Here is a 26542-nt window from a genome sequence, read left to right on the forward strand (position 1 = left end):
GAAAGTGGAGGGCTTTATGTTTCTAGAACCGATCCGGCTGAGGCCGTACATGAGATGGGCACCTGCAGAGCAAACCGGGACAAGAAAACCTCTCAAGTCAGCTTAGTAATGTTTCCCTATTTTTATTTTTAGGAATTTCACTGAGGAGGTTGGTCCTCTCCTTCCTCCTCTGAGGATCCTGCACTGATGTAGGTTAATGTTTTAAATGTAATGCCTTGGCAAGACAGGTTGGTGGGACCTGAGCCCCATAGCAGGAAATTAAGAAGTAATAATATGGTAATAATTCATGTGCTTGCTAAAGGTACTACTGTTATTCCCCATACTAAACTACATACTACAGCTGAAGCAAGCGCACACACATTTCTTCAAGAAATACCTTTCTACACCTTATTACTTTTTACAACATTTCCTGCTGTAAGACAATAAAGAACTGTGTTATTATTTTTTTTTAAATGGGTTTCCTGTTGTTATTTTGGTGTTTTTTATTTTCATTCTTTACCATTGAATACTGATATTGATTTGTCTTTTATTGCAATATAAATAACATTATTTGCCCAGATGATTTGCTGTTGAATACATTTTTACATTTTACATTGGCATAAAGCATTTATTTATTCTGAAAATGTAAAGTTATTACACCTGAAAGTTCACTGAAGCAAATGGTCATCTGTCTCGTATTTGCTGTTGAATAAAATGCCCATTTGAAATAGTTGACAGGCCTAGTTTACCATTGAAGACCATTCACCGTTACAGAAAGTAAACTTTATATCAATAGAGTATTTTAATATCCATAATGTTTGAGCCTGTAGAATGGATATATGAAGACGTCAATTTCCCTAACCCACCAATCACAGACGGTTGCGTGCGTCAACACAGCGAAAGGGGGCGGTCTGTTGTCAACATTTTTTGCAGCGCTTCGCAGTGAAGGTAAGTAGGGTCGCCTAATGTCAACTTTCTAAAAAAAGTTTAGGGAGCTAGATACATATTTGGTGTGGATAAACTGTGTAGCTACGTTGTCAAAGATAATGTCAACATTGCTGCGGATTTAGTTAGCCAAATGAGGTCAAATGGGTCATCAGATTTAGCTTGCATGCTAACTGATAAGCTAATGACTAAAGCTACTAGTTAGCTGGCCAAAGAGCGCTAACCTGCAAGTTACTCCTCAGGTCAGTCAACTTTCTATCTAGCTATATTTTGAATTTATTTGGATTATTTTGATGTAGAAAGTGTGACGAGAACAGGATAATGATCAAAGCATGATGACGTAAAATAGATTAGTAGCTAGCGCGTTAGCCACTTTGTAGCCATAGCCCTTGGTGTTTGAGTGCAACAAGTAGCTAAGAAAGATGACTGACCTGAGGAGTAATTTGCAGGTCAGCGCTCTTTGGCCAGCTAACTAGTAGCTTTAGTCGCTAGCTTATCAGATAGCATGCAAGCTAAATAAGTTTTTTATTTATCTTTATTTAACTAGGCAAGTCAGTTAAGAACAAATTCTAATTTTCAATGCTGACGTTAGTTGACAGCTCTTTCAGGCTAGATGGCTATGTTTGCGAGCTGACTGGCCACAAATATGTTAACACTGGTTTACATGAACCAACTTGTTGATTTAGCTAGCGACTTAGTTTATCATTAGTTTTTCTCGCATCTATTTTGACGACCTACAACAATTGTCTTCAGCCATAGTTATCCAGACATATACTTTGATGTATGAACAAGAACTCAAATTCAATACCTAGTGGTGTTTAGTACCTAGCTACGTAGTTCTCACATCTAATTGAAATTAATTGAGCTGCCTGCCATCTGCTTTGACTTTACATGCCCCTAGATTAAGTGATAGTTACAGCTAATCCACACTGCAGGAAAACCAATATACTCAAATTTGACTAATCCTGTTGCCTAATCAGCTAGCTAACTCCATCCAATTATAGTCTTACAGGGGTAGTATAGTCTTTTCAGAGATTTCAAAAGTTGTGACACATTTTTTACTTACCACAGCAGCTGATAGAGCTACCATGGCCTCTTCGGGGTTTCGTGGTGACGTTTCCCAGGTGCGTGGCGGCCGTGATCCCGTCTTCTCTGAGGCCATCAACCAGAAGATGCGTGTCCCGGACCGGCTGAGAGTGGGGCCAGGCATGGGACAGGGAGGGGAAGAGGCGAGGCAGGGGCGTGCTGAGCGTCCCGCTTCCTATAGCATGCACATCCCAGACAGGCTGTCTCTCACAGGTGGGCGCATGTCTGGTCTGTATGTAGGCCTATTAATAAATACAAAACGGGAGGTATTTTATGTGTCTTAAGTTAGAAGTGGAGTTGGGATAGAATGGAGACCGGTCAGAAGAACAACTCCTTTAGCCACTATACAATGCTGGATATTAAGCTCTTTAGATTCTCTCAAGATTTGAGTTGGAGTAGTCATGGGATCTTTGTGTGAGTTCCTTTCATATCTGTGTTCTGATACCTCTGACTTACTAATAGATGCCCCGGACATGAGCCCCCGTCCACTGTTCACGCCATCCAAGCACAACTCAGCCCTCCCCCTGGGGCTTGCATGGGAGGCACAGCAGCAAGGTGCCTGGGACAGAGACCCCTACATGAGGGAACCAGTGCAGGTATGTGAGACTGCAGACTGGACTTTTTGTTTGGGAACAAGTTGTCTGACAATAATTGGATGAATGTAGTGTGACTGATGCATGCAGTGTTAAGCCATTGCTCAGAATATCATTCTTCAGAGCTGTTTAAATGATTCAATATGCAGACACCACCTGGATTGAAACATTACCAGCAGCTTCCATCTGGTCTTACCCTCACCATCTAACTCATGTTATTCTTTCTCTCTCCTGTGACAGAGTCCCCTGCGGAGGTCCTACAGTGACCAGGCTTTTGGCAGGAGTGACCCTGACACCCCCACTTCCAAACAGGCACTGCACACCCCCACCTTGTAAGTACAAGACACATTGGATTAAACACTAATTAACTATTTTTGGGAAGCCTGTGATTGTCACTATAACAATCCAGCTCTTTCCTTGGACCAGCGAGGGGGGTTACATGTCCAACGCTTCCTGATAAGCGGAGAAAAAAAGCTCCCAAAACACATGGTGCTGAATATTTTCAGAACACTTCACTTTAAAACACAACGTTTGTTGGTTTTTATCACCTTGTGTACGAAACAACTTGGCTGTATGTAAGCATAATAGCATTATTTTGACCCTTGTTCAGTCTTTCAACACAACGCTTGCCTGCCCTTTCAAACCTGGAACCTTTCAGAAAGGCACAAAGGAAAAGTTGCATTGTCGGCTTGGGACATTCTAAATTCTATTGACTTTGCACTGCCTGAGGCCCACACTGCTATGTCCTCCTCCTTTTGAGTTGTGTTTCCAGCGGAGGGAGACAAAACATTGGTTCCTCTCATCTCTAGCCTCTCCTTATACAGTTGAAGTCTGAAGTTTACATACACTTAGGTTGGAGTCATTTAAAACTCATTCTTCAACCACTCCACACATTTCTTGTTAACAAACTATAGTTTTGGCAAGTCGGTTAGGACATCTACTTTGCATGACACAAGTAATTTTTCCAACAATTGTTTACAGACAGATTATTTCACCTGTAATTCACTGTATCACAACTCCAGTGGGTCAGAGGTTTACATGTACTAAGTTGACTGCCTTTAAACAGCTTGGGAAATTCAAGAAAATGGTCATGGCTTTAGAAGCTTTTTAGGCTAATTGACATCATTTGAGTCAATTGGAGGTGTAGCTGTGGATTTATTTCAAGGCCTTCCTTCAAACTCAGTGCCTCTTTGCTTGACATCACGGGGAAAATCAAAATAAATCAGCCATGACCTCAGAAGAAAAATTGTAGACGTCCAAAGGTCTGGTTCATCCTTGGGAGCAATTTCCAAACGCCTGAAAGTACCACGTTCATCTGTACAAATAATACTACGCAAGAATAAACACCATGGGACCACGCAGCCGTCATACCGGTCAGGGAAGAGACTCGTTCTGTCTCCTAGAGATGAACGTACTTTGGTGCGAAAAGTGCAAATCAATCCCAGAACAACAGCAAAGAACCTTGTGAAGATGCTGGAGGAAACGTGTACAAAAGTATCTATATCCACAGTAAAACGAGTCCTATATTCGACATAACCTGAAAAGCCGCTCAGCAAGGAAGAAGCCACTGCTCCAAAACCGAGCAAGCCGAAGAACACCATCCCAACCGTGAAGCTTAGTGGTGGCAGCATCATGTTATGGGGGTGCTTTGCTGCAGGAGGGACTAGTGGACTTCACAAAATATATGGCATCATGAGGAAGGACAATTATGTGGATATATTGAAGCAACATCTCAAGACATCAGTTGGTCGCAAATAGGTCTTCCAAATGGACAATGACTCCAAGCATACTTCCAAAGTTGTGGCAAGATGGCTTAAGGACAACAAAGTCAAGGTATTGGAGTGGCCATCACAAATCCCTGACCTAAATCCCATAGAAAATGTGTGGGCAGAACTGAAAAAGCGTGTGAGAGCAAGGAGGCCTACAAACCTGAGTCAGTTACACCAGCTCTGTCAGGAGGAATGGGCCAAAATTCACCCAACTTATTGTGGGAAGCTTGTGGAAGGCTACCCAAAACTTTTGACCCAGGTTAAACAATTTAAAGGCAATGCTACCAAATACTAATTGAGTGTATGTAAACTTCTGACCCACTGGGAATGTGATGAAATAAATAAAAGCTGAAAGAAATCATCATCTCTACTGTTATTCTGACATTTCACATTCTTAAAATAAAGAGGTGATCCTAACTGACCAAAGACCAGGAATTTCAACGAAAAACTGAGTTTAAATGTATTTGGTTAAGGTGTATGTAAACTTCCGACTTCAACTGTATGTTGGTTATATTTGAGGCAGCGTGAAGCCAGGCAGATGGTCAGTCATGTGAGTCAATTTAAGTTATTGAAGGTATGTGGCCTTGTCACAATGCTTGGTAACAGTTGTGCCCCTCTCTGTCTAACCACTGTCTTTTGTGGTGACCCTACCCACCCCTCCCTTGTGATTGTTATAGTAGTGGCGGTGCAGGACGCCCCCCTAAGCGCTCCGCTGCTGCTGCAAACCCCCTGCCCATGGTCCTGGGGCTCCCTGTCATCCCACCCAGCCACCTGTCCCCAACGACCATGCTACAGGCCGCCAAGGAACTGGGCCAACAGGCCTCACAGCGCCTCCTGCAGACTGTTACACAGAAATACAGGTTAGGGGCAACTCCTACCTTCTCCGTCCTGAGTGACCCTTGCCTACCCACTCCTAAATCTTAACAAATGGCACCTAACCTCCTTCCATTCCTTCCTTGCTTTGGCTTGCATGTCTCTCGTTACACTACTAATTCAAATTTTCTTTGCAAGGCTTTTTCCTCAAGATATGGATTCTGTCTCAAAGCCTTTGCTTTGAGATAAGGATACATTATTTTCTTCATGATAACTTCCATTACTCACAACTTTTGTTGAATCATAGTGTTAATCAATTACTGACTAATCCTTTACCTTGATGAACTGTCCCGAAGCACTCTAAACTCTGCTTGTCACTTCTCCCTGCTTTGCTCTTGCTTCGGGTAGAAGTTTCCAGTAGGCACAGATCTTGGATCAGCTCACCCTCCCATAATCCTAACCTTAGCCTTTACAGACAATGAAGAACTGACCTTAGATCAGCATCCATGGGGCAACTTCATCCTACTACTGCTTTATGCTGGCTTTTGTTGTCCTCTGGTTGCTTTTTCTTCTTTCTGGATCCCTCCCTGTTGTTTCTCTGCCTTGTTTTGAAGGCCCCTTTGCAGACTGTGGTCTCTCCCTGGTTTAAAGGTTCAGTTATCCTGAACACCCAACGACTGCTGTGGTCGAGGCACCCCCTGTGTACGTTGAACCAGCCAGGAAAAGGTGACAAGTTCTGGCAAGCCATTTACTGTTATTGGGTGTGTTCCGGGGTTCGAAGAAACCCTGTTTTCAGAAGCCTAAAGTATTTAATTGTGGTGTGTGCATGTGCCATTTACATGTATCCCTGTGTGTGTGGTTGGCAGTGCCATGCAGGACTCCTGGATGAGCCCAGATGATGAGGGAAGTGCCGCAGCTGTGGAGTTCATCGTACTTAGGAGACAGGTAAGCAGGCTAATTACCCCCTTACTGTTAGTGTTGCTGTACTCTTTGGTTCAGTCCATGCCGCCAGGTTGAGTAGCCATTGTTTTACCAGTAGATGGAGCCAGAAGCCATATCTTCTATATTTTCTTCTGGACATTGTTGAGGCACTAATATTGCTTGTGTTATGGATACTTGTATGTTGTATTTATGTAAGTTGTTTTTAATCAAACAGGCTCAGAAATCGAGGCCATCTTTACACTACGCCAAATGCTTTGTCAAAATAATTGGTTACTTACAGTATAATGAGTAAGATGGCACCGACAGACATGGCAGCTCTGCTTCTAGCTCCTCAGCAACTTCGCAGTATTTTGTTTTTGTGTGTGTTATTTCTTACACTATTAGCCCAGAATGTTTTTTGTGTTAGTACATACAGCCGGAAAGAACTCTTGGATATCAGAATGGCGGTAACTCACCAGCATTTTGACCAGGTATACGACTTTCCCGAATTGGATCCTTTGTTTGCACACCCCAGGGCAATTGAACTTATCCCAGAGGCTGCTCCAAGACACTGCTGGCGGTGAAGAGGTAATCGGAATAGACAGACAGGAATAAAGAACTCTCCGGGAAGATTGGCGGTGGTGTGTTTCATGATTAACCACTCATGGTGTGATTTGTGATAATGTACAGAAACTGAAGTCCTTTTGTTTACCCAACCTAGAATACCTTACAATCAAATGCTGACGGTATTACCTCTCAAGAGAATTCTCTTCAGTTATAGTCACAGCTGTGTATATTCCCCCTCAAGCCGATACCACAACGGCCCTCAAGGAACTACAATGGACTTCATGCAAACTGGAAACCACATATCCTGAGGCCGCATTTATTTTAGCTGTGGATTTTAACAAACCAAATGAGGAAAACGCTACCTAAGTCTCTCTTCCGGGATGCCTACAAGGCCCTCCCTTCGGCAAATCAGTTCATGACTCCATTTTGCTCCTCCCTTCCTATAGGCAGAAACTCAAACAGGAAGTACATGTGCTAAGGACTATTCAACTCTGGTCTGACCAATCCAAGCTTCAAGATTGTTTTGATCACGTGGACTGAGATATGTTATGGGTAGCCTCGGATAATATTGTTGATATATACACGGACACGGTGACAGAGTTCATTAGGCATTAGGCAGAGTTCATTAGGCATTTAACCATGGCAAGGTGACTGGGAATATGGACGAATACTAACGGTGTAGTTATTCCCTCCGTAAGGCAATCAAACAGGCAAAACGTCAGTACAGAGAGGAGTCGCAGTTCATCGGCTGAGACGAGACGTATGTGGCAGGGTCTACAGACAATCACGGATTACAAAGGGGAAACCAGCCACGTCACAGACACAGACGTCTTGCTCCCAGACAAGCTGAACACCTTCTTCACCTGCTTTGAGGATAACACAGTGCCATCGACGCAGCCTGCTCCCAGGGACTGTGGGTTCTCATTCTCCGTGGCCGACGTGAGTAAGACATTAAGCCTGTTAACATTTGCAAGGTTGCCGGACCAGACGGCATCCCTAGCCGCGTTCTCAGAGCATGCGCAGACCAGCTGGCTGGAGTGTTTACGGACATATTCAATCTCTCCCTATCCCAGGCTGCTGTCCCCACTTGCTTCAAGATGTCTACCATTGTTCCTGTACCCAAGAAAGCAAAAGTAACTGAACTGACTATTGCCCCATAGCACCCACTTCTGTCAATTTGCCAATCTTGGTGTTCTCTGGCAAATGCCAAACGTCCTGCACGTTGTTGGGCTGTAAGCACATGGAAAACCACACTACAGGCTGATCCAACTTTGGTGTAATGTCCTTAAAACAAGTCAAACTGAGGCTCAGTAGTGTAGCAGTCAGGCTACCTCTGGAGTCTGTTTCTGACCGTTTGAGCAGACACATGCACATTTGTGGCCTGCTGGAGGTCATTTTTCATGGCTCTGGCAGTGCTCCTCCTGCTCCTCCTTGCACAAAGGCGGAGGAAGCGGTCCTGCTGCTGGGTTGTTGCCGTCCTACGGCCTCCTCCACGTCTCCTGATGTACTGGCCTGTCTCCTGGTAGCACCTCCATGCTCTGGACACTACGCTGACAGACACAGCAAACCTTCTTGCCACAGCTCGCATTTATGTGCCATCCTGGATGAGCTGCACTACCTGAGCCACTTGTGTGGGTTGTAGACTCCGTCTCATGCTACCACTAGAGTGAAAGCACCGCCAGCATTCAAAAGTGACCAAAACATCAGCCAGGAAGCATAGGAACTGAGAAGTTGTCTGTGGTCACCACCTGCAGAACCACTCCTTTATTGGGGGTCTCTTGCTAATTGCCTATAATTTCCACCTGCTGTCTATTCCATTTGCACAACAGCATGTGAAATTTATTTTCAATCAGTGTTGCTTCCTAAGTGGACAGTTTGATTTCACAGAAGTGTGATTGACTTGGAGTTACATTGTGTTGTTTAAGTGTTCCCTTTATTTTTTTGAGCAGTGTACATAGACATGGAATCACAGGTCACTTTAATAATCGAACACTAGTCACTTTAATGTTTACATAGTAATTTCATGTGTGTATACTGTATTCTATTCTACTGAATTTTAGTCAATGCCTCTCCGACAATGCTCATCCTAATATTTACATATTTCTTAATTCCATTTTACTTTTAGATTTTTGTGTATTGTTGTGACTTGTTAGATATTATTTTATAAGAATCATTGACCTCATCCGATCGGTTGAGGATGCCAGGTCGTTCTTTAAAAGTAATTTCCTCACCATCTTAAATAAGCATGCCCCTTTCAAAAAATGTAGAACTAAGAACAGATATAGCCCTTGGTTCACTCCAGACCTGACTGCCCTCGACCAGCACAAAAACATCCTGTGGCGGACTGCACTAGCATCGAATAGTCCCCGCGATACGCAACTTTTCAGGGAAGTCAGGAACCAGTACAGATAGTCAGTTAGGAAAGCAAAGGCTAGCTTTTCCAAAAATAAATTTGCATCCTGTAGCTCTAACTCCAGAAAGTTTTGGGACACTAAAGTCCATGGAGAATAAGACCACCTCCTCCCAGCTACCCACTGCACTGAAGCTAGGCAACAATGTCACCACCGATAAATCCACGATAATATAGAATTTCAATAAGCATTTCTCTACGGCTGGCCATACTTTCCTCCTGGCTACCCCAACCCTGGCCAACAGCTCCACAACCCCCGCAGTTACTTGCTCAAGCGTCCCCAGCTTCTCCTTCACCCAAATCCAGATAGCAGATGTTCTGAAAGAGCTGCACAAATCAGCTGGGCAAATCTAGACCCTCTATTTCTAAAATAATCCGCCACCATTGTTGCAACCCCTAATACCAGTCTGTTCAACCTCTTTCGTATCATACGAGATCCCTAAAGATTGGAAAGCTGCCGCGGTCGTCCCCCTCTTCAAAGGGGGTGACACGCTAGACCCAAACTGTTACAGACCTATATCCATCCATTTCTAAAGTCTTTGAAAGCCAAGTTAATAAACAGATCACTGACCCTTTCGAATCCCACCGTACCTTCTCTGCTGTGCAATCCGGTTTCCGAGCTGGTCACGGGGGCACCTCAGCCACGCTCAAGGTCCTAAAAACGATATTATAACCGCCATCGATAAAAGACTACTGTGCAGCCATCTTCATCGACCTGGCCAAGGCTTTCGACTCTGTCAATCACCGTATTCTTATTGGCAGACTCGATAGCCTTGGTTTTTCTAATGACTGCCTCACCTGGTTCAACAACTACCTCTCAGACAGAGTTCAGTGTGTCAAATCGGAGGGCCTGTTGTCCGAACCTCTGGCAGTCTTTATGGGGGTGCCACAGGGTTCAAGTCTCGGGCCGACTCTTTTCTCTGTATATATCAACGATGTCGCTCTTTCTGCGGGTGATTTCCCTGATCCAACTCTACTCAGACGACACCATTCTGTATACATCTGGCCCTTCTTTGGACACTGTTAACAAACCTCCAAACGAGCTTCAATGCCATACAACTCTCCTTCTGTGGCCTCCAACTGCTCTTAAATGCTAGTAAAACAAAATGCATGCTTTTCAACCGATCGCTGTCCGCACCCACACGCCCGACTAGCATCACTACTCTGGACGGTTCTGACTTAGAATATGTGGACAACTACAAATACCTAGATGGCTGGCTTGACTGTGAACTCTCCTTCCATACTCATTTTAAACATCTCCAATCCAAAATCAAATCTAGAATCGGCTTCCTATTTCGCAACAAAGCCTCCTCTCACGCCGCCAAACGTACCCTCATAAAACGGACTATCCTACCGATCCTTGACTTCGGCGATGTCACTTACAATATAGCCTCCAACACTCTACTCAGCAAACTGGATGCAGTCTATCACAGTGCCATCCGTTTTGTCACCAAAGCCCCACATACCACCCACCACTGCGACCTGTATGTTCTCGTCGGCTGGCCCTCGCTACATATTCGTCGCCAGACCCACTGGCTCCAGGTCATCTACAAGTCTATGCTTGGTAAAGCTCTTCCTTATCTCAGCTCACTGGTCACGATAAAAACACTCACCCGTAGCACACGCTCCAGCAGGTATTTCTCACTGGTCATCCCCAAAGCCAACACCTCATTTGGCCACCTTTCTGTCCAGTTCTCTGCTGCCAATGACTGGAACGAATTGCAAAAATCCCTGAAGTTGGACACTTATATCTCCCTCACAGAACATCAGCTAACCGATCGCTGCAGCTGTACACAGCCCATCTAATCTACCTACCTCATCCCCATATTGTTTTTATTTACTTTTTTGCTGTTTTGCACACCAGTATTTCTACTTGCACATTGATCACTCGTTAATTTGCTAAATTGTAATTACTTGCTACTATGGCCTATATTGCCTTCCCTCCTCACACCATTTGCACACACTGTATATAATTTTTTTTTTCTCTGTGTTATTGACTGTACGTTTGTTTATTCCATGTGTAACTCTGTTGTTTGTGTCGCACTGCTTTGCTTTATCTTGGCCAGGTTTATCTTGGCCAGGTTGCAGTTGAAAATGAGAACTTTCCTACCTGGTTAAATAAAGGTGAAAAGAAATACAAATGTATGTGTTGAAAATACCAAATTGTTTACATAGAGCTGTGTTTAAGTTGACTGACACGCACACTTATGCCACCAGGGGTCTTTTCATAGTCCCCAAATCCAGAACAAATTCAAGAAAACGTACAGTGTTAAATAAGGCCCTTATTGCGTGGAACTTCCATCTCCTTTTGCTCAAATTAACAGCAAACCTGGTTTCCAAAAACAGATGAAGCAACACCTTGCGGCACAACGCCTCTCCCCTATTTGACCTAGATAGGCTACATATCAATGCATACACACACTATGTGTGCCTTTAAAAATCTGTAGTTCTGTCTTTGAACTGTTCTTGTCTAATGATGTTCTGTATTATGTTTTGTGTGGACTCCAGGAAGAGTAGCTGCTGCTTTGGCAACCGCTCATGGGGATCCTAATAAAATACCAAATATTACTGCACTTTTGGAACCAGGAACACAAGCATTTCGCTACACAATCTGTAAATATGTGTATGTGACCAATAAGATTTGATTATAACAGATCAGCACCGTTCTCTCTCGTGTCCAGGTGGTGAAGATGAGTCGTCGTCTGGCGGGTCTGGAAAGGCAGAATGCTGAATGCAGACAGACGGAGCTGGTGCTCTTCTCCCTGCTCCTTTCTGCCTGCCTGCTCAACGGATGGCTCTGGATACGCAGATAACAGACACGCGTCATTCAAACAGCCCACTCATCTGCACTACAACCCTCCAACCAGCTACTTTGCTCAACTCTGTATTACACATCCACTCAGCTGGGTATTGCAGTGCACTTATTTACACATGTTGGTGTTAGGTGCTCAGCATCTATCTGTTTGGACCACTTAAGTAGGGACAGTTCATCCATTTTTACATGTGGCCTTATTTTCACTCTTTCTGTTCTTGTAGTTGATTCCCAAACTTAATTGTTTTATTTGTTTCCTTACAGAGAAAATTGGTTGTCATCACTTGCCATTGACTATAATGCAATATCCAAATGTCGAAAGCATATTGGAAAACACTCCACAGTACATAAGAATCCCATTCTGAATGTCTCTTTACTCAGTTTTTAAAAAGTCCACTGTGCCATAAATCCATGTTTGAATGGTTCTGTTTACAACAAAAATATGGATTTATTGGGACATTGAAATAAATAAATAGAGAGCAGAAACAATTTAGAATGGAATTTTGACGTGATATGAAATTGAAATTTTCTCTAATATATATATTTAATAAACTGTTTGGGGATCAACTACGAGCACAGAAAGTGAAAATAAGTCATTTAAATGTAAAAATCAGGGAACTTCCCCTTTAAGTAGGGCCTTAGGACTGAGGTTCGAATGAGGGTGTTGAGAGTTAGTGTGCAAAGGTTAAATAAATTACAATGCATTGTCAAGGTGGAGGCTGGCCAATTTCAACATAATCAGGGATTGATTCATGCATCAAGGATTGGCCGTCTGACCTGGACAGCTAGTTTACCACGGCTGGAGGAGGTGATGGTGTTACTGCTGAAGCTCTGCTACATTCTGGTGGCTAGGTTGGATATTCAGATTCACGTCATAGGTCTGTCAAAACACAACTTGTAACATTTGAATGTAGTTGGTAGTCTCTTCCCATAGCCCCTGTATCTGGGGGTGGATCGCCACAAGTCAGTTTAACTGGTCTGAAGTATCTAGTAAACCATTATGGCATGATTTACTTGGAACTCTTCAGACCTAAAGAAGCCTAAATTGTAATCAGTTGCAGACAGTACATAGGTAATAAGGTTCTAAGACCTACACTATATATACAAAAGTATGTGGACACCCCTTCAAACTCTTTCAGCCACACCCGTTGCTGACAGGTGTATAGAATTGAACACACAGCCATGTAATCCCCATAGACAAACATACCGAGGACAGACGTAAAAAACGTCAGTCCTCGGTTACAACACTCACTACTGAGTTACAAACTGCCTCTGGAAGCAACGTCAACACAATGAAATGTGTTTCCATGGCCAAGCAGCCACACAAGCCTAAGATCACCATGCGCAATGCCAAGCGCCAGCTGGAGTGGTGTAAAGCTCGCCGCCATTGGACTCTGGAGCAGTGGAAACGCGTTCTATGGAGTGATGAATCACATTTCACCATCTGGCAGACCGACAGACTAATCTGGGTTTGGCGGATGCCAGGAGAATGCAACCTGCCCGACTGCATAGTGCCAACTGTAAAGTTTGGAGTAATAGTCTGGGGCTGTTTTTCATGGTTCCGACTAGGCCCCTTAGTTCCAGTGAAGGGAAATCTTAACGCTAAAGCAAATAATGACATTCTAGACAATTCTGTGGCAACAGTTTGGGGAAGGCCCCTTTCCTGTTTCAGCATGACAATGTCCCCGTGCACAAAGCGAGGTCCATACAGAAATGGTTTGTGGAAGAACTTGACTGGCCTGCATTGAGTTCTGACCAACCACATCGAACACCTTTGGAATTAATTGGAACTCCGACTGCGAGCCAGGCCTAATCTCCTAACATCAGTGCCTGACCTCTCTAATGCCCGAATGGAAGAATGTCCCTGCAGCAATGTTCCAACATCTAGTGGAAAGCTCTCCCAGGAGAGTGGAGACTTATTGCAGCAAAGGGGGGACCAACTCCATATTAATGTCCATGATTTTGAAATTAAATGTTTGACGAGCAGGCGCACACATACTTTTGGTCATGTAGTGTATATTTAATCAAGACTTCAGTGGCTTGGAACTTAAGTTTATCCAATGAAATGATATATGCAGTCATGTTTTTCACAGAAGTCAAATTATGTTAATCACAATGAATGTACATGTTGCACTAATTTATTGCATGGGCTTTATTTTTCAATTTTTGAAGTTGCACAGACTTTTCTTGTACATGTATTTAATAAATTAGATTTGATATCATGTTGAGTGAGGTTTGTGTTGTCTGTTGGGTCTTTCAACTGCTTGATCCTTAGTCTAGACCACCCAATTTAAATCAATGTGTAGTAAACATTCCAATAGAGCATAATGCACAGAATGAACATGAGTCGCATGGTATATTTATTTATTTAAAAAATTAAATTCATTCTAAACCAAGAGAACTCACTTTCTGAAACATTTGGAAAGTCATTATTTGGAACATTGTCAGGAGAACATAGTGAAACCACACAGAAACGGCATGAGATGATTTTTGTAAAAAAAAAAAACAATCTTGATTAGAATTAATTTAATTCAACGTGAATGGCGATTGTACAGCAGCGTCTATTGTATTGACTTTGTGAAAATGCACCAAAATACTAGAACTTGCATCTTTAAAGATAGTTGGTGAGTTTACCAGTACCATCTTCAACTTGATTGATCACAAACATTAATACAAAGTTGGATGAGAATCATTCCCATCACCACACTGATAAGGCAGGTCTGCAGGCACTTACTGCTCACTTTGTGACTTAAACATGTAAATTGTCTGTTGTTTAACAGTAATGGATACAGCACATTTTTTGGCTCCTGGCTTATGATTTAGGGTTGGAATTTGAAGCAAGACTCAAGGACTGGCCTTCGGGAGGGACAACAAATAGTTGCCATCAGAACAGATTAAGTGGAATACCTTTGCTTTAAGAGTTGAATTAATTGAAGTATAAATAACATCTTCTGAAGCTTCAGGTACAGGCTGGTACAGTCCCTGATAATGGGGACTTTGAAATGTCCATATGACTGTCAGTCACACCACGAGAGAACATTTAATGCTCTCCCAATAAGTTGAATATTAAAATCCCAATGGATTTTTGAAAATGTAACTAACCATTGAACATTTTCAATTTACATACGGTAAAACAGCAAGTGCAACTAACTGATAGCCATCCAAATGAGCCTAAGCAGGGATGGATTACCGAACTATCTTGTCTCATCGCAACTCCCTTTCGGGCTCGGGAGAGACGAAGGTTGAAAGTCATGCGTCCTCCGATACACAACCCAACCAAGCCGCACTGCTTCTTAACACAGCGCGCATCCAACCTGGAAGCCAGCCGCACCAATGTGTCGCAGGCAACACCGTGCACCTGGCAACCTGGGTTAGCGTGCATTGCGCTCGGCCCGCCACAGGAGTCACTGGTGTGCGATGAGACAAGGATATCCCTACCGGCCAAACCCTCCCTAAACCAGAAGACGCTAGGCCAATTGTGCGTCGCCCCACGGACCTCCCAGTCGCAGCCGGTTACGACAGAACCTGGGCGCGAACCCAGAGTCTCTGGTGGCACAGCTGGCGCTGCAGTACAACGCCCTTAACCACTGCGTCACCCGGGAGGCAGGAAATTTGCTTTAAAACAGCAAAATCTTCCCAGCCTCATGTCAAAATGTGAACAAAAGCATGAGATAAGCTATAAAACAGCTAAAAAAAATATCTGCCCCATGGCAAAAACTGTAGAATTGCAGGAACAACATTTTTTATTAGCCTCATGACAAATGTGTAGAATTGCATTATAAATGCCCGGAGGTCAGTGCCCCAAATGCGGTAGTCTGGCCTGAGCCTCAGCTGAAGTGTAACATAATAGAGCATTCAACCTCAGTCCCCACTCCCAGGGTCCATTGTCTATCCTGCACAGCCAACTTGACCTTTTTTTTCCTTTTTTTAAAATGCCCCCCTTGTAAACTTTTGAAACTACAGACAATAGTGGGTTCAAGCCAGGTGACCAGCTGGTGGAGTGTTTATTTGGTCCCATATTTTTGGCTTTGGATTGGAAATGTTCACAACTGCTACCTAGATTGTGATGTGGGTCACTGTTAAAAAGTTGCTGACGTGATATATTATATGATCGTTGTCTGTAAAACGAGCTATAGATAAACTCATTCTGTTACCTTTGGTCAAAAGCAAGGAACGTGCAGTTATGAAACTGTCTTGGATTTCAACTGCTAACACTATTTTATCACCACATAGGCTGCACACAGCCAGACCAATTCTGATCGTTTGCCCATTTATTGGCAAAAGAGCTGATCTGATTGGTCAAAAGACCAATTAATGGAAAAAGATCAGAATTGGTCTGCTTTTAAACACAGCCATATAATGTCATATACAGTGCATTCGGAAAGTAGTCAGATCCCTTCCTCTTTTCAACATTTTGTTAGGTTACTGCCTTATTCTAAAATTGATTAAATAAAACTTTTTCCTCATCAATATACACATACATTATGACAAAGCAAAAACAGGTTTTTATCAATTTTTGCAAATCTAATAAACCTAAACAACAAATACCTTATTTAAGTATAAGTATTATAGACCCTTTGCTATGAGACTTTAAATTGAGCTCAGATGCATCCTGTTTCCATTGATCATCCTTCAGATGTTTCTACAACTTGATTGGAGTCCACCTGGGATAAATTCGATTGATTGGACATGATTTGGAAAGGCACACACCTGTCTATATAAGGTCCCACCGTTGACAGTGCATGTCTGAGCAAAAACCAAGCCATGAGGTCGAACGAATTGTCGTTAGAGCGCCGAGACAGGATTGTGTCGAGAAACAGATCTGGGGAAGGGTACCAAAACATTCATGCAGCATCCCCAAGAACACAGTGGCCTCCATCATTCTGAAATGGAAGAAGTTTGGTACCACCAAGACTCTTCCTAGAGCTGGCCGCCAGGCCAAACTGAGCTATCGGGGGACAAGGGACTTGGTCAGGGAGGGGACCAAGAACCTGATGGTCACTCTGACAGAGCTCTAGAGTTCCTCTATGGAGATGGGAGAACCTTCCAAAAGGACAACCATCTCTGCAGCACTACCATTCAGGCCTTTACGGTAGAGTGGCCAGACGGAAGCCACTCTTCAGTAAAAGGCACATGACAGCCTGCTTGAAGTTTGCCAAAAGGCACCTAAAGGACTCTCAGACTATGAGAAACAAGATTCTCTGGTCTGATGAAACCAAAATCGAACTCTTTGGCCTGAATGCCAAGCGTCACGTCTGGAGGAAACCTGGCACCATCCCTACGGTGAAGCATGGTGGTGGCAGCATCATGCTGTGGGGAAGTTTTTCAGCGGCAGGGACTGTGAGACTAGTCAGGATCGAGGGAAAGATGAACGACTCAAAGTACAGAGAGATCTTTAATGAAAACCTGCTCCAGAGCTCTCAGGACCTAAGACTGGGGCGAAGGTTTACCTTTCAACAGAACAACGACCCTAAGCACACAGCCAAGACAATGCAGGAGTGGCATCGGGACAAGTCTCTGAATGTCCTTGAGTGGCCCAGCCAGAGCCCGGACTTGAACCTGATCAGAGAGACCTGAAAATAGCTGTGCAGCGACGCTCCCCATCCAACCTGACAGAGCTTGAGAGGATCTGCAGAGAAGAATGGGAGAAACTCCTCAAATATACAGTGCCTTGCGAAAGTATTCGGCCCCCTTGAACTTTGCGACCTTTTGCCACATTTCAGGCTTCAAACATAAATATATAAAACTGTATTTTTTTGTGAAGAATCAACAACAAGTGGGACACAATCATGAAGTGGAATGACATTTATTGGATATTTCAAACTTTTTTAACAAATCAAAAACTGAAAAATTGGGCGTGCAAAATTATTCAGACCCTTTACTTTCAGTGCAGCAAACTCTCTCCAGAAGTTCAGTGAGGATCTCTGAATGATCCAATGTTGACCTAAATGACTAATGATGATAAATACAATCCACCTGTGTGTAATCAAGTCTCCGTATTAATGCACCTGCACTGTGATAGTCTCAGAGGTCCGTTAAAAGCGCAGAGAGCATCATGAAGAACAAGGAACACACCAGGCAGGTCCGAGATACTGTTGTGAAGAAGTTTAAAGCCGGATTTGGATACAAAAAGATTTCCCAAGCTTTAAACATCCCAAGGAGCACTGTGCAAGCGATAATATTGAAATGGAAGGAGTATCAGACCACTGCAAATCTACCAAGACCTGGCCGTCCCTCTAAACTTTCAGCTCATACAAGGAGAAGACTGATCAGAGATGCAGCCAAGAGGCCCATGATCACTCTGGATGAACTGCAGAGATCTACAGCTGAGGTGGGAGACTCTGTCCATAGGACAACAATCAGTCGTATATTGCACAAATCTGGCCTTTATGGAAGAGTGGCAAGAAGAAAGCCATTTCTTAAAGATATCCATAAAAAGTGTTGTTTAAAGTTTGCCACAAGCCACCTGGGAGACACACCAAACATGTGGAAGAAGGTGCTCTGGTCAGATGAAACCAAAATTGAACTTTTTGGCAACAATGCAAAACGTTATGTTTGACGTAAAAGCAACACAGCTCATCACCCTGAACACACCATCCCCACTGTCAAACATGGTGGTGGCAGCATCATGGTTTGGGCCTGCTTTTCTTCAGCAGGGACAGGGAAGATGGTTAAAATTGATGGGAAGATGGATGGAGCCAAATACAGGACCATTCTGGAAGAAAACCTGATGGAGTCTGCAAAAGACCTGAGACTGGGACGGAGATTTGTCTTCCAACAAGACAATGATCCAAAACATAAAGCAAAATCTACAATGGAATGGTTCAAAAATAAACATATCCAGGTGTTAGAATGGCCAAAGTCCAGACCTGAATCCAATCGAGAATCTGTGGAAAGAACTGAAAACTGCTGTTCACAAATGCTCTCCATCCAACCTCACTGAGCTCGAGCTGTTTTGCAAGGAGGAATGGGAAAAAAATTCAGTCTCTCGATGTGCAAAACTGATAGAGACATACCCCAAGCGACTTACAGCTGTAATCCCAGCAAAAGGTGGCGCTACAAAGTATTAACTTAAGGGGGCTGAATAATTTTGCACGCCCAATTTTTCAGTTTTTGATTTGTTAAAAAAGTTTGAAATATCCAATAAATGACGTTCCACTTCATGATTGTGTCCCACTTGTTGTTGATTCTTCACAAAAAAATACAGTTTTATATCTTTATGTTTGAAGCCTGAAATGTGGCAAAAGGTCGCAAAGTTCAAGGGGGCCGAATACTTTCGCAAGGCACTGTAGGTGTGCCAAGCTTGTAGCGTCATACCCAAGACAACTCGAGGCTGTAATCGCTGCCAAAGGTGCTTCAACAAAGTACTGAGTAAATGGTCTGAATACTTATGTAAATGTAATATAAAAATTTTTTTTTGCGAAAATCTCTAAAAACCTGTTTTTACTTTGTCATTATGCAGTATTGTGTAAATTGGTGAGGGGAAAAAAAACAATTTAATCCATTTTAGAATAAGGCTGTAACGTAATTTTTTTTTAAGTCAAGGGGTCTGAATACTTTAAAATGCACTGTATATAAACAATGCCAATCAAGCTTGTAAATTAGAAGGACAGGTAATTACCAGAATGTCTGTTTGTTGCATAAACTAGAAGTTGAAATCCCAACTGACTATTTTAGGCCTAAAATAATTTGAAGCAAGTTTGGGTGGAAGAACCTAACCAAACCCAGCCAGACTGGAATGAATTACACTTAACAGGTATGGTGGAGAACCTTATAACTGAAGCATAGGCACATTGGTGAACACCAAACCTCTTCTACTGTACTTCAAAGAGACTGAACCCATCCAGTGGGGTCACACATGCAGCACATTGGACCACAGTAGAAAGGTGTGATTCTCGCTCCCCTATGTTCTCCACTGTGACATGTGAGGCTGGGCCCCCAATACTTTAAACAGTGCATTGTGGTCCTTGGCTGGCAGTGCCATGTAACCGAATGGCTTCTAAAAACCTATTCCATTCGGTTCAGTTAAATGATACACATGCCATACACACAGTATCTAAATACAGTATTTACAGGTTAAAATAATGTTTGTAGTTTACAATATATCTTTTGATTACCCAAGTGCCACATCTAACATTGGTGAATAATGTACTACCACACATAAATAAGAATACCTAAGTCAGACTAAATGTTAAAAAACAGCGTTTTGAAACACACTCAGAAAAATAAGTAGTGCAATAAATGCAATGAATGGTAGCCAAGAAATTTGGTCCAAGGGGGCTAGTTAACCAATAGCCTCCAGCAACACTGTACAAGAGAATTAATTGATCATTCTGATGACACTAAAACCTCCTGACTGAAACTGTACGTGGTATTAATTAAAACACGGTATTGTTCATTAAAAACACATCTAGAAAAATAGTGCATTTTAACACACCCTAGTTAAACACCAGACATCTATTTAAACACCAAACATATTTTTTTTTTTATGAAAAAAAAAAGTCATCCTTCACCTATTTTGAAAGTGTGTGTATGAAGGTGTGAGTGTGTGAGTGTGTCGATAGTGCACAAACACACTTGTCCTCCCGTCCTGTCCTGTCCTGTGACCTATAGAGGCCACGGTTCAGAGGTCAGTGGTTGAGTTTCAGATGAGGACCTCCACCATGTCGTTGTCCAACTCCTGTTGGGAGGCTGATGGGGGCTGGGGGTGGGACTGCACAGGGGCGCGCCTTTCCAGGGTACTGCTATGGAACACAGGCACATCTACAGACAAATAGGGAGAAGGTTAGTCAACTGATCAAAGGGAATGTCTACCCCCAAAACAAAGACATCATAGTCCCCAATCCCCATATAGATCACTATTGACCAGAGCCACATACAGTGCCCTCAGAAAGTATTCATACCCCTTGACTTATTCAACATTTTGTTGTCTTACAGCCTGAATTCAAAATGGATTAAATATATTTTTTCACCTCACCCATCCCCTACACACAATAACCCATAATGACAAATGAAAAACATGTTTTTAGAAATTGCAGCAAATGTATTGAAAATTAAATACAGAAATATATAATTTACATAAATGTAATACTTTGTAGAAGCACCTCGGGCAGCAATTACAGCTGTGAGTCTTTCTAGGTAAGTCTCTAAGAGCTTTCCACACCTGGGTTTTGCAACATCTGGCCATTCCTCTTTTCAAAATTCTTCAAGCTCTGTCAAATTGGTTGTTGATCATTGCTAGACAACCACTTTCAGGTCTTGTCATTGATTTTCAAGCAGATTTAAGTCAAAACTGTAACTCAGCCATTCAGGAACATTCACTGGCTTCTTGTAAGCAACTCCGTTGTGTAGATTTGGCCTTGTGTTTTAGGTTATTGTCCTGCTGAAAGGTGAATTAATCTTACAGTTTTTTGGTGGAAAGCAGACAAATAGGTTTTCCTTGAGGATTTTGCCTGTGCTTAGCTCCATTCGGTTCATTTTTTTTCCTGAAAAACTTCCCAGTTCTTATTGATTACAAGCATACCCATAACATGATGCAGCCACCATTATGCTTGAAAATATGGAGAGTTGTACTCTGCAATGTGTTGTATTGGATTAGCCCCAAACATAACACTTTGGATTCAGGACAAAAAGTTAATTGTTTTGCCACATTTGTTGGAGTATTACTTTAGTGCCTTGTAGCAAACAGGATGCACATTTGGAATATTTGTATTCTGTATAGGCTTCCTTCTTTTCACTCTGTCATTTAGCTTAGTATTGTGGAGTAACTACAATGTTGTTGATCCACCCTAAGTTTTCTCCTATCATGGCCATTAAACTCTGTCACTGATTTAAAGTCACCATTGGCCTCATGGAGAAATCCCTGAGCGGTTTCCTTCTTCTCAGGCAACTGAGTTAAGAAAGACACCTATATCTTTGTAGTGACTGAGTGTATAGATAGACCATTCAAAGTGTAATTAATAACTTCACCGTGTTCAAGGGGATATTCAATGCCTACTTCTACCAATAGGTGCCCTTCTTCACGAGGCATTGGAAAACCTCCCTTGTCTTTGTGGTTGATTCTGTGTTTGAAATTCACTGCTCAACTGAGGGGTCTTACAGATAATTGTATGTGCAGGGTACAGAGATGAGATAATCATAAAAAATCCTGTTAAACAGTGTGACTTGTTAATAGTGACTCCCCATCCCGCATGCGGGAGCTTAATCATCGCCTGACACTAATTAGCATAGCGCAACGGACATAAATATTCCTAGAAAATATTCCTATTCATGAAAATTAAATATATTGAGACACAGCTTAGCCTTTTGTTAATCACCCTGTCATCTCAGATTTTCAAAATATGCTTTACAGCCAAAGCTAGACAAGCATTTGTGTAAGTTTATCGATAGCCTAGCATAGCATTTTGTCCAGCTAGCAGCAGGTAACTTGGTCACGGAAATCAGAAAAGCAATCAAATTAAATTGTTTACCTTTGATGAGCTTCAGATGTTTTCACTCACGAGACTCCCAGTTAGATAGCAAATGTTCCTTTTTTCCAAAAATATTATTTTTGTAGTCAAAATAGCTCCGTTTGTTCTTCACGTTTGGCTGAGAAATCGCCCGGAAATTGCAGTCAAGAAAACGGCTTCCAAATTAGCTCCATAATATCGACAGAAACATGGCAAACGTTGTTTGTAATCAATCCTCAAGGTGTTTTTCAAATATCTATTTGATAATATATCCATCGGGACAATTAGTTATTCCGATTGGCGTAATGGCTACCTCTGTATTTTACGCGAGAATCTCTCTGGGAGCATCAGGTGACCACTTGTAGCCGCTTACGGGTATTCTTCAACATAAATGCGTAAAACTACGTCACAATGCTGTAGACACCTTCGGGAATACGGAGAAAGAGTAATCTGGTTGATAGCCCATTCACTGCTCAATAGGGACGCATTGGAACGCAGCGATTTCAAAACATGAGGCACTTCCGGATTGGATTTTTCTCAGGCTTTCGCCTGCAACATCAGTTCTGTTATACTTACAGACAATATTTTTACAGTTTTGGAAACTTTAGAGTGTTTTCTATCCTAAACTGTCAATTATATGTATATTCTAGCATCTTGTCCTGACAAAATATCCTGTTTACTACGGGAACGTTTTTTTTTCTCCAAAAATGAAAATACTGCCCCCTAGTCACAACAGGTTTTAAGCATGTTTTTACTCCTGAACTTATTTACTGTTGGGCTTTCATAACAAAGGGGTTGGATACTTATAGTCTCAAGACATTTCAGCTTTTCATTTTTTTATTCATTTGTAACTTTTACATTTTTGGGTATTGTGTGTAGGCCAGTGAAATTGTTTTAAACAAATGTAATATTCAGACTAACACAACAAAATGTGGAAAAAGTCAAGAAGTGTGAATACTTTCTGAAGGCACTGTAAGTAGTGCACTCTAAAGGGAATAGGTGATTTGCCTTAGAGAAAATAATATCCAGCACACTATATTTGATAGGATGTTTGACCCCAAATTACCCATCCAGAGCATCTGACCCACTCTCGCTTATCCACTTCCCCTCCAGCTACTGTATTGGTTTCATAACTCCACTTCTTTATATGGTTGAAACAAATTTGTAGTTCTTGGATTATTTCTTGAATTAGTCTCGCAACACGTCAAAACAGATTTTAAACAAAAGTGTATTTGTTCTTGGTTAGATCATTTTCCTAGAAACGATTCAGGTCAGTCTATTGCCTGAAGTGATGGGCCACACTGACAATCACAAGTGTTGTTTGCCATTCTGCAGTGTTAGCACTGCACATTGCAGCTGCATCCTCGTGGGTCAGGTCTAATTCAACGTTTATATTTCTCAAATTGCAGACAGCAAACACTCAATATTATCTGGGTCTGACTCTGGACCCTAGTTAAAGGCTATAATTAAAGCCTATAATTAGGACCTGTGGTCAGGAAAAACCCCTGGCCCTACTTGTGTCCACAGCAAACTACACTAATGTGGAGCGTTGACCAAAAACGTATTGAATGTAATATACTAGAACATAGCCCTAAAGCTGGCAGCCTGCCCTGTCCTACTGTACCTGCGATGCGGTCTGGTATGTAAACAGGGCTGGGGCTGGAGAGTCGGCTTGGCAGGGTCATGCTCTGCATGGCTGGGGTGCTGGGCTTGCTGCTAGCCTCCTGACCCTGGCTTTGGCCCTTGTCTGTCTGAGTGCAGCTGTCCCTGCTGCCTGTCTTAGAGTGACCCCCTGTCAGGGGCAGGACCGGAGAGGGAGATGACGAGATGGACTCTGTCTTCAGAGAGTCAGTACGGTACTCTGGACCCAACAGAATTCCTGAGGGGAGAGAACAGAGGAAACCTGTTAGATATGTGGTGGTGCTGGGTTACCCATGACAAGCTCTCACGTTTTTTATTCATGCACATGGAAGCAAGTTGAAGTAGATAGTAACACACAGTACATTCAGAATACACACAACAATTAAACAGCATTCATTCAGTCCCTACTGAAAATATAAAAGCAGCACTGCACCATTGCATAATATTTAACTTCCCACCCTCCTTCAAGACCACCCGATTGTTATTCAGCCTGATGATTACTACTGAACTGTACATTCCATACCCACAGCTGACGACCATTCATGTCCTTGACACCCTCCATACCCCTTTGTCTGTCCATCATCACGTTCTGACTAACACATCTCAGAGGCCTGTGAATCAACTTCCTGTACTCTCCCTGCCCTCTTCCTCTGAACCAGACTTCCAGCTGTTGTCCCTCTACCATGCATCTGAAATGACACCCTATGCCACTTATAGTGCAGTACTTTTCACAAGAGCCCTAGGCTGAGTCTAGTCAAAAGTAGTGCACTATATTATATATAAGGAATAATGTGTAATTAGAAATCTCTCCTCAAGTCTGCAGTTCCAGTATCTACCCCACTCAATTCAAATATAAGAAGGGAAAACTTAAAATAGCCTTTGTTAGGTGGCACATCACACAACATAACATGAAAACCAATAGCATTTGCACCCAGGCTGCCCTTCCAGCTGCTGTCCTTGCGCTCCTCTGTGATGGGTGAGCTGCTGAGGCCAAGGCTGTGGGAGAGCAGGCCCGAGCCCCCCGTGTTGGCGATGGACATCAGGGACTTGGAGGGACGCATGATGGACTGGGCGTCCCGGTCCTTGTTGGGATCCTTCCTGGAACGCTGATGGAGCACCTTGATCATGGCATCCTTCTCTATGATCTGGGCGTGCAGGTTCTTGATCCTGTGGGATGGGACATGAGTACAGTTATTCAAATAAAAGGAAGTACAACATCCTGTAATGTGCAGAATGCATTACATGTACCGTAAAGACTTCTATTGTGTTCTGTATGATCAGTAAGAACAATGGGAGTTATAGTCTGGGTTTGACTGGGGTCATGGTTGATTTACTGTACTGAGGTTATGGGGGTAGGGTAAGTGGGTGTGTTAGGCTGTTAAGGATATTATCTGTATAGTGGTCTGTACAGAATATATTTAATATTATATAAAATTGAAACGCTTCTCCAGGCATTCCAAAGATCAAACACACAGCTATTTACCTGCTTTCCATGTCTAGACAGCGACGGTTGGCCATGAGGATTTCCTCCTCCTCCTTCTGGATACGAGCCTCCACTGACAGCTGCTGCTCATAGCTGCTGCTGGGGGAGTGGCTTATCACCGAAGACAATGTGTCCCTCTGGGTGGCGACAGAGGCGGCGGCGTCCAGGGCAAACTGCCTCATAACGCTCTCCTCCAGGTATTTCTGCTCCCATTTGGTCATGTCTGCCTCCAGGGCCAGGATCCTCTCCTCTTTCTCCCTCAGGTGCTCCATCAGGGCCGTGGCACTGTACTCCTGACCACTGCTGCTGCTCTGGGAGCCACCTTGTCTCTGGATGTGGGGAGTGGAGACAATGGGGGTGGAAGGTATGGTTGTCAGTAAACCTCAACTATTCAAGAGCTCAACTGCCATCCAAGTGAGGCATCAACTTGCAGTCACAGGCACTTATGCATTTGTAATACACACAATTACTGTCTAAACCATGGCCCCAGGGGTACGCGGAATGCCGTCGGGGTACGCCAAATAAAAAATGTTATTCACATTTTCAAACAGTCCATTTAGATTTTCCAACGGGGCTAGACATTTGGGTGATGTTTTTTTCTCACCTGAGTAGCCTTGTTTCACTGCCAAAAATAAAATTAAACCATCTAGTGTTCAGCGAAATAACAACAATGTCAAATACAGGCAGGAGATGTTTTGAAATAATCACTGCTTCGCATACAAGCCAGTGAATTCTATGCGTTACACATGGATGAGTCAACAGACGTGGCGGACCTGGCACAGCTCCTGGTGTATGTCCGTTACGTTTATGGGAGGGGGGGGGGGGGTCAATTAAGGAAGACATCCTCTTCTGCAAACCACTGGAAACCAGGACAACAGGAGAGGATATTTTTTATGTACAGGACAGCTTTGTGACATCAAATGTACTTTGGTGGTCAAGAGGTGTTGGTATCTGTACTGATGGCGCAAAAGCCATGACAGGGAGACATAGTGGAGTGGTAACGTACGTACAAGCAGTTGCTCCCGACATCACTTGTTTACACTGCAGTATCCACTGAGAGGCTCTTGCTGCCAAA

General features: G+C 43.0%; 2 protein-coding genes across 11 annotated transcripts in view; one reads left to right on the forward strand and one right to left on the reverse strand.

Moving 5' to 3' along the window:
• Positions 1-852: 852 nt before the first annotated feature.
• On the forward strand, positions 853-14117 carry LOC110533593 (mitochondrial fission factor homolog A). 5 transcript variants are annotated; one of them, XM_021617958.3, is made up of 8 exons: positions 853-927; positions 1996-2223; positions 2473-2606; positions 2844-2935; positions 5050-5232; positions 5837-5911; positions 6052-6130; positions 11765-14117. In XM_021617958.3, exons 2-8 carry the CDS (start codon positions 2013-2015, stop codon positions 11894-11896), a joined length of 906 nt encoding a protein of 301 aa, XP_021473633.1. In that variant the 5' UTR covers positions 853-927; positions 1996-2012; the 3' UTR covers positions 11897-14117. The 5 variants fall into 5 exon arrangements, with proteins under 5 accessions (XP_021473633.1, XP_036845899.1, XP_090042416.1 ...); XM_036990004.2 differs by having other exon boundaries at positions 5053-5232; XM_090186290.1 differs by lacking the exon at positions 11765-14117 and adding an exon at positions 6642-6736.
• A 3568-nt stretch (positions 14118-17685) lies between these two features.
• LOC110533594 (angiomotin) overlaps positions 17686-26542 on the reverse strand; it is a 58552-nt gene continuing 49695 nt past the window's right edge. For all 6 annotated transcript variants that reach the window (XM_021617963.3, XM_021617960.3, XM_021617959.3 and 3 more), the window contains 4 exons: positions 25468-25796; positions 24916-25151; positions 23968-24222; positions 17686-20658 (listed from right to left, as the gene is read on the reverse strand). In XM_021617963.3, coding sequence (XP_021473638.3) covers positions 20540-20658; positions 23968-24222; positions 24916-25151; positions 25468-25796 — 939 coding nt within the window. In that variant the 3' untranslated portion in view covers positions 17686-20539. The remainder of the gene's footprint in view (positions 20659-23967; positions 24223-24915; positions 25152-25467; positions 25797-26542) is intronic.

This window comes from Oncorhynchus mykiss, chromosome 10, assembly GCF_057628025.1.
Source record: "Oncorhynchus mykiss isolate SJ-2025 chromosome 10, ASM5762802v1, whole genome shotgun sequence".
Taxonomy (NCBI): domain Eukaryota; kingdom Metazoa; phylum Chordata; class Actinopteri; order Salmoniformes; family Salmonidae; genus Oncorhynchus; species Oncorhynchus mykiss.

Bases quoted from the DNA above. Each gene is read 5' to 3' on its own strand.
- LOC110533593 (XM_021617958.3), top strand. From the start codon at position 2,013: ATGGCCTCTTCGGGGTTTCGTGGTGACGTTTCCCAGGTGCGTGGCGGC. The intron at 2,936-5,049 runs GTAAGTACAAGA...TGATTGTTATAG, and splicing joins GCACTGCACACCCCCACCTT to TAGTGGCGGTGCAGGACGCC. The intron at 5,912-6,051 runs GTGACAAGTTCT...TGTGGTTGGCAG, and splicing joins GTTGAACCAGCCAGGAAAAG to TGCCATGCAGGACTCCTGGA.